The sequence below is a fragment of the Piliocolobus tephrosceles genome, chromosome 8 (genome assembly GCF_002776525.5).
Source record: "Piliocolobus tephrosceles isolate RC106 chromosome 8, ASM277652v3, whole genome shotgun sequence".
Classification (NCBI taxonomy): domain Eukaryota; kingdom Metazoa; phylum Chordata; class Mammalia; order Primates; family Cercopithecidae; genus Piliocolobus; species Piliocolobus tephrosceles.
Window position 1 is genome coordinate 39638379 of NC_045441.1, and position 18150 is coordinate 39656528.

The 18150-nt window shown below is 46.8% G+C and overlaps 1 protein-coding gene across 3 annotated transcripts in view; it reads right to left on the minus strand.

Moving 5' to 3' along the window:
- The window catches only part of COBL (cordon-bleu WH2 repeat protein), a 303066-nt gene extending 297497 nt beyond the window's left edge, over window positions 1-5569 (minus strand). For all 3 annotated transcript variants that reach the window (XM_023232060.2, XM_023232059.2, XM_023232062.2), the window contains exon 1: window positions 5359-5569. In XM_023232060.2, the coding sequence (XP_023087828.1) occupies window positions 5359-5399 (41 nt within the window). In that variant the 5' untranslated portion in view covers window positions 5400-5569. The remainder of the gene's footprint in view (window positions 1-5358) is intronic.
- Window positions 5570-18150: the final 12581 nt, after the last annotated feature.

Below are 18150 nucleotides of genomic sequence, written 5' to 3' on the forward strand. Positions count from 1 at the left end.
CAGAGGGAGTGTGCTAACACCCCAAGAGGCCACAGAGTTTCTCCCAGCTGGGGAAAGTCATCCTTCTCTGGAGGGGCTGGCTCAAAAGCACAGGGATGGCCCTGAGACAGGCAGCAGGAAATATACACACTGTTGGAGACTCATTGTCTATTGTCACACCGCAGGACACAGCAAACTCTAGTCTAGAATAAAGAGCACTAGGACTTGAAAGTATTGACCATCTTTAGCTTTGCAAGAGGCAACTAAAATCATATAAAGTATATATGAGGAAAAAAAGTTTAATTCTATTCCAGGAAGAGATAGATGAAAAATACGGAATTATGGAACCATGAAAGAAAACTGACATAGGCTACCCATCAATTCAGGGGCAGAAAGCCAGGGAGTGACCCTGAAAAATACAGAAACACTCAGGTGACAAGGTGGAAGTGAGAAAGCAAAGTATAAAATGGGGGAGGTGGAAACTAAAATTTACAACTCAAATAAATGAAAATCATAAAAGTATAAAAAGGCATATTATCAATACATCTCTATGTAGTAATATAAACCAGCATCAAGTACAGTATTTTAAATAGAGAAAAAGTACAAAGATGAAGATATGTAAAAGCTTTCAGTGGGTCATGAAGTATCAACTTATTTTCAGCTATAGTATAAGGTAACTGAAAAAAATCACATAACTAAAATTAACCAACACATAAAATCTTCATAATTAAATGTGGATGGGGAGAGAATGAAGGGATGTAAGAAGACACCATATAATAAATACAGGACCTCAGCCAGCTGCAGTGGCTCACACCTGTAATCCCAGCACTTTGGGAGGCCGAGGCGGTCAGATCACAAGGTCAGGAGTTCAAGACCAGCCTGGCCAACATGGTGAAACCCCATCTCTACTCAAAAAAAAAAAAAAAAAGCAAAAATTAGCTGGGTGTGGTGGCGCACACCCGTAATCCCAGCTACTCAGGAGGCTGAGGCAGGAGAATCACTTGAACCCAGGAGGCAGAGGTTGCAGTGAGCTGAGATTGCACCATTGCACTCCAGCCTGGGTGACATGGTGAGATTATGTCCCCCCACCAAAAAAGTAAATAAATACAGGAACTCTCTGTTAGTGTATTTACAAAGTTCAAGTCTAAATCAGAACCAAGTGTTATTAGCATATTTAAGATTTGCATGCCCTTGATCTAAATATTACTACTACTTTGGTATCAAATATTTATGCTCACTTTTCAAAACTGTAGATCAATTACAAAATTAAATTCAATCATAAATTTGTAACAAAGCACAAAAGGCCTAGAAACCTAAACTACTTATTATGGTGTATACATGCATCCTATAATCATTGTTTTCTTAATAATTACAGGAGCACTTGCGTGCACACAGATTATGACTTCATTCTCTGGATCCCAAATTAAGGAGTCCACAGAATCCAGGCCTGCATATACGTGGGGGCTATCGCTCTGCCTGGGTCAAGGTTCCACCCAATAATAATCCACTCCACCTGTGCACTGGAGGTCACAAGAAAACACAGGAGGGACTGCAGGCAAAAGTTCCTGGGGGCAGAAGAGACGCAACACTTAACAAATACCTTTGTAACAAATGTTATTCATACTTCAGTTCTATATTCATACTTCAGTTCTATCCCCTTTATACAACCACTGAGAAATAATAAAAATGCTCTGAGACTAGGTGATATTGCAACACAGAAATGTCCAACTCTTCTAATTTATTCGTAAATATTTTAATTACAAAACATTAAAATTCCTAGGCCTACTCTCTACATTACATCAAGCAATCCTTAACTTTTACTTTCTTAAATGAATTGCCAAAATAAAGAGTAGCTCAGAAGTAACATCTTTTAAAAACATTGCTCAAATCTAACAGGAAAAGTTTTATGTAACAGTTCATTATACATGCTCTCATTTGAAAGAATGTAAACACATTCTCTAACATGTTAGCCGAAAGCCAAAGGCCTAGAAACCTAAGTCACCAATTATGGTGTAAAGCTAATATTTCCATAATATTTGCATGCTTATGAGGGTTTAATACAAAATGTCACTGTGGCTGCCCCAGGTCACTATCAATTGTCACGGATCTTCTACACTTAATACTATGTGCAGTACCGACGGCACTAGAGTAGCTCAAGTTACCCACTTCGATTAATGTTTTCAAATTTCTTCTGGTTCTAATAATTTGATTAAATAAATATAAATTGATACAAAGAAATAACAGCTATGTTTACATGAAGTCCACATTTTGACGAAACTGATTAGCAAAACTTTCACTGATTTTTACGTGAGCAAACTGCTTGAATACAGCCATTAATCAAATGCACCAGCTGTTTTGACATTTCATGTCATTGGAGATTATTGTATTCTACAGAAACATGTCTTTCCTCCATAGGAAAAAAAAAGTAAGCATGGTCCTGCCAAACAGCAAGCCTCCTTCTGTCCTTTACTAATAGAGGGTCCAATGGGAAATTTAGCCGTGTTCTGTAGCAGCCGACTACTGGGATGGCTCCCATAAATATTCAGACAAACAGATAAAGTAAACAGATACAGTACAGAGTTAAATATACTTCAAAACCTCACCAAAAGGCAATTTGCCTTTATTTGTGTTCTGAGTATTCTGTCAATTCTTATACTTCAGCTGAGCTCTAAAATTCCCTAAAAGTCACATCAAGTCTGACTTGTTAGTTTTTGCACACAGCCTCTTTCCTAAAAGAGCACTTTCCCCAGGAGTCAAGAAAGTCATATGTCACTGTTTTAATGAAATTCCTAGTAAAAACCATACAATTTCAATCCAAGTAAAAATGTGTATTTGTGTTTTTCACAAAGTTAACTAATAACCACCTATTAATAATTTAGCCAGACATAGAGTCAGGGAATTTACATTCACCAACCCATCTCCCTTCAGTAATCCTCTAGAAAAGCGTTTGTAGGCCGTATTTTACAGAGTGAAATCTCCTTAATTCATTGCACCCAGTCTAGCTTGTATCTGTAAAACACAAGGAGGAGTGGTAGTTTCAGCAACAGCAAAAGCTTCACCTCATCCGTTTGTTATCATGTGGGAAGACAGTGGCTTACTGAAAGTTTGATTTTATAATAAAAGGTTGCAGAATCAGATGGAAAACAAATTTCCCTCAAGAACACTGCAAACACTGCCTTAATGTCAGGGAACAGATGAGTAATCTCAGTGAAGAGCCAATAGAATCTGCCTGCCACCAACAATGTACTAAGGCCAGCAATTTCACAGCAATATCTAACCTTTATAATTAGCAAGCATACACCTAAATTATGTAAAATATTGAAAGACCTAACACCCTTTATCTCCTCAGATTTGAACACAAAATTGCTTATTAGACACGTAATTCTTGTCTGAAAAACTATTAAGGATATTAATATTTTATTGATGCTTAATGCTAATGCAGAAAGTATTAACAAATGACAACGTAATTGAGAACAATAGAAGTTAAAAATAATATGTCTACATTTCTTGGACAAAGACGTTCGGACAAGTAAATTAGACACTGGATACGAGTGAGGGAAAGAACTGAATGCATCAGGAATAATAATTTCATGTTTTCCATAGCAAAAATCCTTAGTTTTCCTTTGCCATTCAGATATGAAGGCCAATCAGAGCTTTGGCAAGCACTAACAAGGCCAGCCCTCGCCTACCTCTTCCTACACAGTACCAGGCTGAAAACAGTGCCGCGCTCTTAGGATACATCCTTTCACTTCTATCATTAGACTTCCTTCAAGGATCTTACAGATACTCTTTAGATACAGTTTTGCCAGCCTTTTAAATGTTCTGTCTTCATATTTATTTATAAGGTGATAGTGACAAAATAATTCAGTGTCTTTAAATAGGCTCATTTAATAGGCTATGAAAGCCATAGATTTAAAGATACCTCTGTTTCACATTTCCCTATGTTATTTTGGGATGCCCATTACCATGAAAAAGGATTTCCCACATTTATTTTCTTTCTGGGAAATTTGTTTGTTCAAAGAGAATTATATAACCACCAATAAGTGCACTGCAAGAAAAAAAAAGAGAGCGAGAGAGAGAAAGAAAACTTCTTTTTAACATTTCTCAGCTTCAGGATTATTTGATTTGCTAATCTGGCTCACTTTTTCCTGGCATTAAAGGAAAACTTTAAAATTTTTAAAAACAGCCCAATTGAAAGTCTTTTACACACTTGGGCAACAGGCCTGCCTATGGGCACATGGGCAGGGTGAGTCAGTGGGACACAACTGTAAAAGAAAAAAAGATTTGTTGTCCCCAAAGCTGCCTCCTTCAAGTCCAGTTGCCATAGCAGAAAGTGGGCCCATTCGGTAAGCAGGTGCAGGGCTCACCCCAACCCTCATTCCATTTGCAAGACTCATACACATTTGCTCCACGCAAGCAAGCGAGGTCGAAGGTCCCCAGCACGCCGCGCTGAAATCTACAAAGTACGCCGGGACTGAGCGCGACCCCGCGGCCCAGCCTGCGCGGCTGGCAGGGATGGGCACGGCCCACCTGGCTCGGGGTCTGGATAATGAGCAGGGCTGCTAGTCCTGCATGAGGGAAATTACTCTTTATGCGAGTCAAATCCTGAACGTGACGTGTAATCCTTGCACGCAAGGTGTGGGGATGGCAAACAGAAACCCGGAGAGGTTTAGGCAGAAGCCGAATCGCGAAGACAGGGATGGGCCCCCAGACTCGCGGGTCCGCTACGGATGTCTGCGCCTCAGGCCTGGCCCCACCAGGGCGCCCCTTCCACTGCCAGGGGAGACCCTGGAATAAAGGCAGGGAGGGAGAGCTGCTGCCATGAAACCCTCCGGGCAATGCGAACACCTCTCGAGAACGCGGGGCCCGGGCGGCTGCGAAGCCGGGAAGCCCTCCCCTCCACGCTACCCGGAGAGCCGACCCTGGGGCTGCCGCCGCGGCCGGGAGAGGGAAGACTTGGTCGGAACACTGGCAGGGGGCAAGCCCGCTGGGACGAGGCTGGAGTCAAAGGCCGGGCGTCCCTTCGCTCCCCGCTCCACCTCTATGGCAAACACTTCGGGGGCCTGAGGAAAGCTCTGAGCTGAGTGGGGGCTGTGCTGGCGGGGACCCCACAAGGACGCTTGCATAAAAACCACCCCGCGCGAAAAGTGCGCTCCGGTCCCGGCCGGACACGGTTACCTGGGCAACGACCCGGGAGCCTAAAGTACACAGCACGCACCACCACCCAACACCAGCACCGCACCACCTGCTCCACCACTACTACCAGCACCCGCTGGGACAGCAGAGAGGGCGCCCTGCCCGGGAGCGCGCAGTGTGGACGCGGGCGTCCGAGCCCAGGGAAGACCCCGTTCCACCCCGCCTGACCGCGGGGCAGCTTACCCGGTCGGGGGCTTGGCCGCCGAGGCGCGCGGCGCGTCCATGGTGCCGGGGGCCGGGACGCGGGCGGTGCTCGGGCCCCGCCGAGTCAGGCGCTGGCTGCGGCCGCCACCGCTGCCGCCCTCATTCACTTTTTCCGCGCTGACCCATCGTCCTCCCACGCGGGCCGGCGGAGGACAGCGGCGGAGCGGGGCGGACGGAAGGGGCTGGAACCGTCTCTGGCGGGCGGGGGCGCCGGGAGCGCGGGGAGGGGCTGGCGGCGGCGCGGGGCGGGGGCGGCGGGAGCAAGGTGCGCCGCGCCCCCGCCGCGGCTGGCTCCGCCGCGCCCTCCAGAGCACCGCCCCCGCCCCGCCCCGCCTGCTCCGAGCCCCGACCCGGCCCGCGGCGAGCGTCCGGGGAAGGAATCCCCCGGCACCTGGGCCCTGCACCGACACTCGCGGCTGCGGCAGAGGGCTTCTCCCCGGCGGGGAGCGCGCCCCTCTCTGGGCAGAGTGGGGGAATCCCGGGGCTGGCGCCTCCCTGGCGGAGCTGGGGGAGGGGAACCACCTGGAGCCTGAAGGGCGTGCGAGGGCGAGGTGAGCGGACCTGCGCGGGAGGACTGACGTTGGAGGGTGAGAAGTGAGTGTCCGGCGCCGCTCTCCGACCTTTATCCGTGCAGCAAATGTCTAGTGCGTGGGGTCGCAAAGTGGGAGTCCCGACCAGGAGCGTCAGCAACACCTGGGAATTTGTTAGAAATGCAGATTTGGGGGGTACACCGGGTCCCACGGAATCAGAAACTGCGGGCTGGAGCGCGGCCTCGCTTTGCTAACAACTCACTCGCTCTAGGTGAATGCACGCTTAAGTTTGCCAACCTGATTCACTGGGCGCTACTGTAGCACAACCTGCCACTCCAGTGCGGGCCGGCGGGCAGATTTGCAGGTCCTACCGGCCACACGCGGACCCAGAGCAAGTCGGCCAGAGGTCCCTGATCTGCCGAACTTCACCTCCACTCTCTAAGATCTTGGTTAGTATGATGGGCTGACCTAAAAAAGTGGCAGTTTCATATGGTTTCAATGACTCGAATAAAAGACCAACAAGAGGCCAGATCGAGCGAGCTTGCAAGGCGATCAGCGTTGGGGGTGATGATCCCCTTGCGATGTTGTCATTGGATGAGGTGTCCAGAGGCCTGCGGCGCCTCCCTTCCTCCTTCTGATCCCCTGCTTTCTCATTAAATGAAGGAGGCAGACCAGCCTAGATGCAAAATGTGAGCCCTTGCCCACGGATGGCAGATCTGGGGTGCTCCCTAGCTCCCACCTAGAAGGATTCCTAAGTCCCCAGGTGTCCCTGGGACTCACTGCCCTGCCGTCCAGTCTCCCATGAGTGGAGCACTTTCCCGGCTCAGGGCCTCTGGTTGCGATGCTGCTCCACAGTTCTCTTTCTGCAAGTCCTTCTCATTCCATGGTCTCCCAAGGGAGCCTTTCCTGGCCTCTCTGTCAAAAAGCGCCCTGCATGGCACAGTGGCTTACACCTGTAACCCCAGCACTCAGGGAGGCCAAGGCCGGAGGAGAGCTTGAGCCCAGGAGTTGGAGACCAGCCTGTGCAACATAGGATAACTCTCTACAAAATAAAAAAATTAGCGGGGCGTGGTTGCACACACCTGTAGTCCCAGCTATGGGAGGGCGGTGAGGGGGGCAAGCTGGACAATGGAGTGAGGTACTGTCGCATAATGCAAAATAAAAGCAGCTCTCACTCAAGCTCCTGACTGCTGCCTTGTCCTGACTAATTTTCTTCTGAGCATTTGTCACTGTGTGTGTGTATATATATGTGTGTATTATCTATATTTAAATGTAAGTTTATAAAGATATTTGCATGTAATGTGTGTTATATTTATAAACATGCTGTTTATATGAATGCATAAAATTTGTATTTATGCGAACTTATAAATAAACATGGTAGATACATTATATGTAAATGGAATAGAAAAACATAAATACATATCCTATGCCACATATATTTTGCTCATGTGTTTGCCATTGCTCTCCTCCCTAGAATGTGATCTTAGCAAGTGCTGGTCCTTTGACTGAATTATCACCCCCAGCATCTAGGGCAGTGCCTAGCAGGGTGGAGTCAGTGTTCAGTAAACAAAGGATGCACTGAATGAATGAATCTCTTCTTGCACCTTGGGTGTGGGTATTAGAGAGTCTTTCCCAAAATCTGGGGAGCCCCTCCTTGCTCTGGACACCACCATGGGAAGGGCTGCCCAGGAGGGGCCAGAGCTGAAAGCTAGACTAAGCAATGTGAGCCAGACCCCATTGAAGTCCCCAAGGAGAAGTCTACCTCACAGGTGACACATACCCCAAGCACCTGGCAGAGGCAGCAGGAGGAAGTATGGTGGGGACATGGAGCAAAAGAAGCCCAGAGTGACCCAGTGTCTCAGATGCTGAGCACAGATGGCAACAGGAAGCCCGAAGCAGGTGGATGGTGAAGAATAAGAGAGCTCCTCAACATCCAGGAAAACAATGAGACGGAGGTGACGTGCCACCTCCAGGCCAAGATGCAACTTGCTCTTCTAGGAAGAAGGCCCAGGTGACCCTAGGCCTGGACAACCTCAGATCCTTGGAAGGCTCCCAAACATCTATTCAGAAACCCAACAGAAACTGGTTTCTAGAAATGAGGTGGAGGGTTAAGCCTGGTTAGAGCTGTCATGATGAGACAGAGTAAGGGTCAGACTTGCTGCCAGAGGGAGGAACTGCACGCTGTGGCCGAGGGCCTGGAGACTACATGGGCCAGGACTGCCAATCACTTGTGTCAATTGTGGGGAGGGCCACAAAGCCTGGGGGGCAGGCGGTGCCTGGGACTCAGATTCTGTGCATATTGCCACCCACACTTCCCTGACTGATAAGGGCCCCTAGAGATGCAACTGTGGGGAGTTGTTTTCCAAAATTGTTTAGTTCAACAGATATTTTTGAGCATCTACTATATGCCAGCCTTTGTCTGTGGTGTGGATGTGGCCACCTCATAGGGAGGGCTAGGCAAGGAAATCAGAAGTAACAGGCAGGGCTGAGCTCTTCCAGACAGACAGTGAGAAAGAGGAATAGGTGATAGGCTGAAAGCAAAGGGCTGTGCGGGGCCTTGTAAAAGATGGGTCACCGAGATCGGCCTACCACGTGTCTCTGAGCAGAATGCGCTCTTTCCTGTGCTTACTGACCTTCAGCGAGCAAATGGCGCAATCACATACTAGGGAAACTCAAAGAGAAAGATGTTCTTTATGGACTCTTTCCTGCACGTGCTTTTAAATGTCCTTATTAAAACTGTCACTTTTTTTTTTTTTTTTTTGAGAGAGAGTCATTCTGTCGCCCAGGTTGGAGTGTGACAGCGCAGTCTTGGCTCACTGCAACCTCCACCTCCCGTGTTCAAGTGATTCTCCTGCCTCAGCCTCTCAAGTAGCCAGGATTACAGGCGCCTGCCACCACTCCCAACTAATTTTTTGTATTTTTATTAGAGATGGGGTTTCACCCTGTTGGCCAGGCTGGTCTCAAACTCAAGTGATCCACCCAGGTCAGCCTCCCAAAGTGCTGGGATTACAGGCATGAGCAACCACACCTGGCCACTTTTTCAGATGTCGACCATCACTAAATCATCTATATTTTATAGTGTGGCAAACATCCAGGGATATGCTGATAAATGCTTAAAAATGGCATTTTTTATTTTTTTAAAAAAGAGCCCCTATTTGTAGCTTTTGCTAGTTTTCCTAGTGTAAACATACCTTGGCAGATTTCAAGCTAGGGTGTTGTAAAGTCACTGAACAGGGAGTTACAGAAGATGCAGCAAGACTGCAGCTCTCCACGATTTGCCTTCCCCCATGCATGAAGCAGAACCTTTGTGCCTTCATCCACAGAGCACAGCTGAGTGCTGCTCTTTGTCCCAGGGCACCATGCTTGTGTCCTGGTATGGGCTGTAATGGGTACCCCAGGCTATAGCTCTGGACTACAGTGGCATCAGCTCTTGCCCCAAACAGTAGGAGCTGCCCTGAGACCAGAGTGTGAGGTTACTTGAAGGACATTCTCTCCTTGGTCTAACCCCATCCCCCTTCTTTGCTCCTACCTCTCCTCCCAGGCTTTCCTGGGGTCTCAACAGTCCCCATCGGTGTATGCTCAACTCTCTATGACGCAAGGTGGGTGCCTGTAGTCACACCAGCTGCTCTTTCTGGAGGGAAAATGAAATCAAAGACACAGATGGAGGCAGTCCAGTTTAAAGCAGAGCTTCATAAACATGGAGACTTCTTGGGATGTTATTAAGATTTAGTTCCTGATGCAGCGAGTCCAGCTGGGTCCTGAGAGTCTACCTTTCTAACACTTCACAGGGAAGTGGAGACTGCTGGCCCAGGGAGCACACTTTGAGTAGCGAGGGTTTAGGGTCAAACACCCTGAGCATCATCGGGTCTGATCCTCCACTCACTGGTGGTATTGCCGAGAGCAAGTTACTTCTCTCTAGGCTTTAGTGTCGTCCTCTCTAAAAATGGGAATATTCGAGGGTGGATCCAGATTTCAAAGGGCCTGAATCTTACAAAATCCTAAGGACCTTTTAAATAAATAAAGCGTACCATATGATTAATGCAAATTTAGATACCAAAAGGATCTTTATTTTGAATGTGTTATGGACTGAATTGTTTCCCCTCAAAATTCGTAGGTTGAATGTAACTGTAATTAGAGTAGAAACTGTAACTGTAACCAGTGTAAGGGTAATTAGAGATAGAAACTTTAGAAAAGTGAGTAAGGTTAAGTGAGGTCATAAGGGTGGGGCCCTGATCCTATAGGGCTGGTGTCCTTATTGGGAGAGGAAAAGACAACAGAGTTCTCTCTCTTTCTTCACTAACCCTCGTGGCACCTTGATCATGGACTTCCAGCCTCTAGAATTGTTAGAAAATGAATGTTTGTTGTTTAAGCCACCCAGTCTGTGATATTTTGTTATGGCAGCCCATGCAGTCTAACACAGATTTAGAAACTAAACCATTACGGATGCAACCTTTTTTTGTCTCTTTTTTTTTTATTTTTTTTTTTTTTGAGATGATGTCTCACTCTTTTGCCCAGGCTGGAGTGAAGTGGCATGATCTTGGCTCACTGCAACCTCCACCCCCCAGGTTCAAGCGATTCTCCTGCCTCAGCCTCCTGAGTAGCTGGGACTACAGGCATCCACCACCATGACCGGCTAATTTTTTTTTTTTTTTTTTTAATATTTTTGGTAGAGACAGGGTTTTGCCATGTTGGCCAGGCTGGTCTCGAATTCTTGACCTCATGATCCACCCGCCTCGGCCTCCCAAAGTGCTAGGATTACAGGCGTGAACCAATGCGCCCGGCCGGTTGCAACTTTTCAAAGCTGACTTTACTACAGCAAGTGAGCAACTGATGGCATAACAGTAGTTCTGCCTTCCAGGGGTAAGAAGAGTGCCTACTCACCAGGCCCAAGGGGAGGATTACATGGGATAAAGTGTGCAAATTTCTTGCGGTGGTACCTGGCGCTGATAAGCAATTGATCCACGTAACTCTTACTATTCAGACTTGTTCGCTTGCTTTTGGTGCATAGTTCCCTGCACAACCATGCAGCTAGAGTCCTGGCCCCTCATAAAGAACTTAAAGCAGAAACAAGAGCCAAACACCGGTCATTGCACTCTGGCAGGTGTACATGTCACCTGAGCTGCGCGAAGGTGGTGCCGGGGAGTGGCTGAGGGTACTGTTTTGGGGAGTGGAAGAGTCATGCATCCAAAATCCTCTTCTCCAGCCAGTGTGCTGCAGTACTCAAGACATCCTCAGCTCTAGAAACCCTTCCCTCTGTTTCCTAAAACCCCAGGGGAAAATGTGAATGCTCCAGCAGAAGACAGTGCTTGGCTTTTTGTGGAGCTGTGGCTGTGGACAAGCGAAAGAACTTGGGTCTGCAGTGAGGAGCTGTGGAATTTAGGCCAAGGAGACCCTTGAGAAAAGGTCTAGGGCCCCACAAATCCAGCCTTCCACTCTCCCCATTACATTCTCAAGTTTGCATTAAGGCGAGGATTGAATAACTTTCTTTTCAGAATGGCACATTATTAAACAGGACATATTTTACATTGGGTCATTAACAATAGTAACTGAAAGAAAGTAGAGTGCTTTTTTTTTTTCCTCGTTGAGACCAAGTCTCACTCTGTCGCCCCGCCTGGAGTGCAGTGGCGCCATCTCGTCTCACTGCAACCTCTGCCTCCTCAAGCGATTCTCCTGCCTCAACCTCCTGAGTACCTGGGATTGCAAGCACTCACCACGACACCCAGCTAATTTTTTGTATTTTTAGTAGAGATGTGGTTTTTACCATGTTGGCCAGGCTGGTCTCCAACTCCTGACATCATAATTCGCCCACCTCAGCCTCCCAAAGTGCTGGGATTACAGGTGTGAGCCACTGCACTTGGCCTGAGAGCTTCCTTTTTATCAAGATATAATTCACGTGCCATGAAATTCACCTCTCTCAATTCAGTGGTTTTTAGTACATAGAGTTGTGCAACCATTACCATTATGTAGTTTCAGAACATTCTTATCACCCCCAACATAAACCCTGTATCCGTTAGCATTCACTCCCCATCCTTCCACTCTCTGAAACCACGATTTGCTTTACGTCTCTATGGATTCACCTACTATGGTCATTTCATATAAATGAAATCACACAGTATGTGGCCTTTTATGACTGGCTGCTTTTTCTTTTTTCTTTTCTTTTTCTTTTTCTTTTTTTTTAAATTGAGACAGAGTCTCGCTCTGTTGCCCAGACTGGAGTGCAGTGGCACAATCTCAGCTCACTGCAACCTCTGCCACCTGGGTTAAGTGATTCTCCTGCCTCAGCCTCCTGAGTAGTTGGGACTACGGGTGCCCGCCACCTCGCCTGGCTAATTTTTGTATTTTTAGTAGAAACGCATTTTTCGCCATGTTGGCCAGGCTGGTCATGAACTCCTGACCTCAGGTGATCCATCCACCTTAGCCTCCCAAAATGCTGGTATTACAAGTGTGAGCCACCGTGCCAAGCCTATTAATAGTTAATTTTTAAGGACCACTTCCTAGATGTGGTCTATACTATATGTGCACTATACTAAACTCATTAATAACTCTAATCACTGTGTGTGTGTGTATATATATATATTTTTATTTTATTTATTTTTTTTTTGAGGTGGGGTCTTGCTCTGTTGCCAGGCTGGAGTGCAGTGGCACAATCTCAGCTCACTGCGGCCTCCACCTCCCAGGTTCAAGTTGTTCTCCCGCCTCACCCTCCTGAGTAGCTGGGATTACAGGCGCACCACCGTGCCTAGCTAATTTTTGTGTTTTTAGTAGAGACGGGGTTTTACCATGTTTGGCCAAGCTAGTCCTGAACTCCTGACCTCAGATCATCCACCCACCTCAGCCTTCCAAAGTGCCGGGATTATAGGCATGAGCCACTGTGCCTGGCCAATCATTTTATATTTAAAATGATCTGAAAGGTAGGTACTATTGTTGTCTCTTTTAAAAAATTATATAAAAATTATATAATTTTATAATAAAAATATAAAATATTATACTTTTATTTATATTTATTATATATTTATTATAATTATATAATAAAAAGTCTTGTTGCCACCATTTTATAAATGAAAAAAAATTAAGAATTAGGGAACTTAAGTCACCCAGTGTTACTCAGGGCAAAAATTCATACCAGGCAACCTTACCTAAGACCCTATATTCTTGGCCATTGTACAAATGCGTCACTTTAATCTATGCCTGTCACCCAGCCCTCCTGTGAAACATTCAATGCAGAAGCAGCCCCAGCACCTAGCGTTTGTCAGCACATGTGTGTTGTGCTCTCTGCCAAGTGGCAAACGAAGGAGAATGTGTAGGTTTGGCTATCCTGCCACTTTATCATGAAGCTCTTATTTAAGCCACCAGCTGTCATAATTTTCCTCCTAGTGCAAGCACACTGAGAGCTGTGCTTCCCGTCCTGCACTGTGTAGGGAGGCATTTCTTCACCTCTTTTCAGAGATGTTCAGTCCATGATCTTATGTAACATTGCACCCACGCCCTCAACCCACGTAAGGATTATGCAATTGTGTGTAGGATTCCTTGCGGTGTTTTCTGGAAATATGAGCCTCTTCAGAAAATGTATCCACGTAGTTTTGACGAAAGAGGTTTTTCTGACCTGAGCCGACAATTGTTCTGTCTTTATATATAATTTTGCCTTGGAGAACTTGCCTGATTCGAAGTCAACTAAAGGTTAAGGGCAATATAATCTTCTTCGTCTACAAATAAAATTATATCGTTACACTTATTCAGTTTTATTCAATTCTGAAGTCATTCCAAAAATCAAAGATGGCTTTAGCAGTATTTTATATTCTCTTTTTTGCTGCACTATATATTACAATTCTCTATTATTTAACATGGTTCGAGAGTGGAGGGATTGGCTGATGAAATATAACTACAATTCTAAATTTTTGATTTATGTTTTTGGATATGGTGGCTTTTGGTGCCAATCCATGGCCTCCTTCCCAGAATTATAATTTGATCTTTTTAGTGAGTTTATGGGCTACATTTATCAAGAAGAAATAAAAGGAATAGGTTCTCTATTCCTGGCTTCCCAAATACTTAGCATTTAGGAGGGCTCCCAGCTGACACCAATCCTGTGTTACTTTCTGCATCAGGCTTGTCCAGGCATGTTGGAGGGACGGAGAATGTAGGCTGCCAGGATTCACACCTCATGAAGAGTGTGGCGCCTCCTAGAAGAAGCTCATCCTGGGTGTTGAGGGTGGATGCGTAGGAGAAGCTCAAGGATCCACAAGTCTCTCATTATCATGGGTGGGGGATTCGTGGCCTCACGCTGCATCGAGCAGGTTGTGACCTCCTCCAGGCCTTCAGAAACTCTTGTGGTTCCGGCAGGTCCAAGAAGGAGCAGCACTGAGCCACATCACCCTGGGCTTTTCCTAGTTGAGGCCTCAGGGAGGAGTTCATTTACAATGGGTTTTAAAGTTGTAAAGGAAGGCCTTAGTCATAGGGGCACTGTCAGCACCAGCAGCCAGACATAGTATTGTGGTACCGCTGGCAGCTGCGAGGGACAGCGAGCTGAAGAAAAGGGACCTAGGGGCTTGGCGCGGTGGCTCAAGCCTGTAATCCCAGCACTTTGGGAGGCCGAGACGGGCGGATCACGAGGTCAGGAGATCGAGACCATCCTGGCTAACACGGTGAAACCCCGTCTCTACTAAAAAAAACTACAAAAAAAAAACTAGCCGGGCGACATGGCGGCACCTGTAGTCCCAGCTACCCGGGAGGCTGAGGCAGGAGAATGGCGTGAACCTGGGAGGTGGAGCTTGCAGTGAGCTGAGATCCGGCCACAGCACTCCAGCCTGGGCTACAGAGCGAGACTGCGTCTCAAAAAAAAAAAGAAAGAAAGGAAAGGGACCCAGGGATGCCACCAGGTGTGAAGGAAGCACTAATTTGTGCAGTCCAGGAAGAACTTCCTTAGGGGAGTCCCAGAGCCATCAATGGCTTGGAGTTCCTTAAGGTAATGGGATAGAGGCAGAAGCATTCTCACTCACCACTATAGTTGGACATTATTTTTACTTACAGGCTACTGTAGCCTAGGAAACCTCAGTTATGTAACAAATATATTCTCCAGAAATATTTTCTGAGACCTTCAAGAATCTGCAGATTCACGACGATGGAAATTTGGGTACAGGCTTCTCAATTTCTCTAGAATAAATATTTCAGGAGAGAGGCTTCTGCAACCTTGATGACAACATTCACAACAGAAGTTCACTGTCCCTTGAATTGGCAAATTACCCACAAAAAACACTAACACAACTGTTTTTACTCCAAAGAGCAACTGCATCCTGTTTACTGTAGAATCAGAAACACCTTAGCAGAGTGGAGATGGGGCTGCTGGAGGTGATGGTGTGTACTCTCCGGCCAAAAGCTTCCCCTGTTGTGCATATCACCTGTGCTCAGTGGAATTACACCTTCCTTCTTGCTGCGGCCTCCTGGGCTATTTTTTAAATAAAAATGCAGAATGAAATATCAGATCTGTGAATGCCGTAGGGCTACTGTATTCCATTTTCTAATATGATTATATGATTTTTTTTCTTTTCTTTTTCTTTTTCTTTTTTTTTTTGAAACAGAGTCTCACTCTGTCCCCCAGGCTGGAGTGCAGTGGCATGATCTCAGTTCACTGCAACCTCCGCCTCCTGGGTTCAAGCCATTCTCCCACCTCAGTCTCCTGAGTAGCTTGGATTACAGGCACCCACCACCACACCTGGCTAATTTTTTATATTTTTAGTAGAGACGGGGTTTCGCCATGTTGGTCAGGCTGGTCTCAAACTCCTGACCTAAGGTGATCCGCCTGCCTCCACCTCCCAAAGTGCTGGGATTAGAGGCGGGAGCCACCGCGCCCGACCTCTTTTGTTTTACTCATTGAAACAACAGCAAAGATGGGAATGAGTGTTAGGGAGGACATAGCAAAGTAAGGAGGAATGCTGAAACTATGGAGGAATAGCTCCTTCCCACACTCCAGATTAAACATTCACCCCAGGGAACAGAGCTCTCAAATGCAGGCACCTCTGGAATGTTTACTCCTCTGTAGGTATTACTTTCGTTTTTCAAATTAATCACTTGAGCATCACATGCCTTTTGGCAGAAGTCAACTCTCTCCATTTTGAGGACTCCACCGCTGTTTAATGATCCAAGAATCCCACGGACTAAATGGGGTAGGAGGTCAGATCTCACTCGTCACCAATCTCAGAGGGAGCTGCGCACATCAGTGCTGTGACTGACTGCTGCCAACTGTGGACAAGTCGGGGTGCTCCAGAGCCCATGTGTGCTGGGCCCCCAGAGGCAGGCTGATTCCAGCTGGCCGCAGGGCTTCTCTGGGGGATGCCTGGGGAGGGTGCTTGCCTTTAGACGTCCCAGGTAATAACTCTTTCTAGTAACCTTCAGAGCCCCTTCCCAGGACATATATACCAGACCCCAGGACATCAGGGGACATAATTAGGGTACTGGGTAGATTCTTGGATTCTAAAGCGGAGGAGTCCAAGTCCACCTCTCATTCTACCCCCAGCTCTGCTCCCACCAAGGCAAGGTGATGGATTGAAGCTGTGCAAAGCACAGCCAGTCTTGCTATGGTCACCCCTCTGGGGCCAAGGCCACCTGCTTGTCCGACATTTGCATAACTAACAAAAGTACTTAAGTGATTCTGGGACGAATGAGGTGAATCCAGTTCTAGTGGCTCTGTGCCTCTGCCTGAACCCAAGTGCAGCCGGCCCCCTCTCTAAAGAAAAGAAAATAGCAAACCTGCTTGTAGACAGAGGCTCAGCCACACCAGAGGGGCAGTGACTTTCCTCCATTGCTTAAGTATAAGGGTGGCAGCAGGACTTAACCTGGTATGAGGGGAGCAATGCGGTGCCAGGGCCTCAAGGCTGATGATCAGGGCCTGCACAGCTGCAGGGTTAGTGATGAGAGGGAAGCCAGGCTGCCAGCTCCAGAATCTAAAAAGAAGAGGAGGTAATGGTGAGAACTTACTGACTTACTCTATCTGTACTCAACTGTGTGTGTGTGTGTGTGTGTGTGTGTGTGTGTGTGTGTGTTTGAGATGCAGTTTTGCTCCACTGCCCAGGCTAGAGTGCAGTGGCATGATCTCGGCCCACTGTAACCTCTGCCTCCGGGTTCAAGTGATTCTCCTGCCTCAGCCTCTTGAGTATCTGGGACTACAGGTGCATGCCACCACACTCAGCTAATTTTGGTATTTTTAGTAGAGATAGGGGTTTCACCATGTTGGCGAGGCTGGCCTCTAACACCTGACCTCAAGTGATCCACCTGCCTCGGCCTCCCAAAGTGCTAGGATTACAGGCGTGAGCCACCACACCTGGCCTATACTCAACTGTTTTTATTTCAGTTCTTGACACAAACACATTCTACCAACAGGCAGGGAAGGAAGGACTGGATGGAAAATGAATAAGTTTGCCTTATTCTCCCCTTTCCTTCTATGTCATTATTTTCACATTATGTGGCTAGCTAATCCATAACTATCTTAGCAAATGTAAATCAGCAGATGTTTCAAAAAAAAGGTGAAACTCATGGCTTCTACACTTATCAGTTGGGGGATGGGTCTTCTGGGTCATCCTAGTTACTTTACTGCCAAGGGATTGTGTGTGTATGGGTGGGTATGTGGGAGGTGTGTGTGTGTGTGTGTGTGTGTGTGTGTGTGTGTGTGTTGTTCCCATCACAGCAAGTAGTTGGAGTAGGAGGAGTGGTTTGAGTGGATATTGGCCAAGGTCAATGATAAAAAGAGCAAAGTGACACAAAGGTTCAGCACGGGCCTATTAGTATGGGAGGTGACTAAATAATGTTTATTTCTACATCTAAAGGATCAATCTATCTACTTTAGTCACACCTGGTAAATGTGTGTGTGTGTGTGTGAGTGTGTATGTGTTGCACAGGAGCTTGAGGAGTTGACTTGAGAGGGCAGTGAGACATAGATTACCCTTCTACAAAATATAATTGCTGTATAGAGTTTGAAGAGATTACAGGGAAAGCTCACTAGGCCATGTTCTGTGTTCTAGAACCAGGAAGAATGGAATCTCACCTCCCAGGTGGAGATGTGGCCTCTCCACACTATAGACAGTAAGCGTTACTATACACCTAGCTAGGGATGAAACAAAGTGTGTCCAGCACACCCGCCCCCACCCCCACTGCCCTGGCCTGTGCTGAGTATAAGATGGCTTAGCTCAGAACAGCAACTAATACACACAAAAATGAGTCTGTTCAATTATTTATCATCCCAAACTGCATGCAA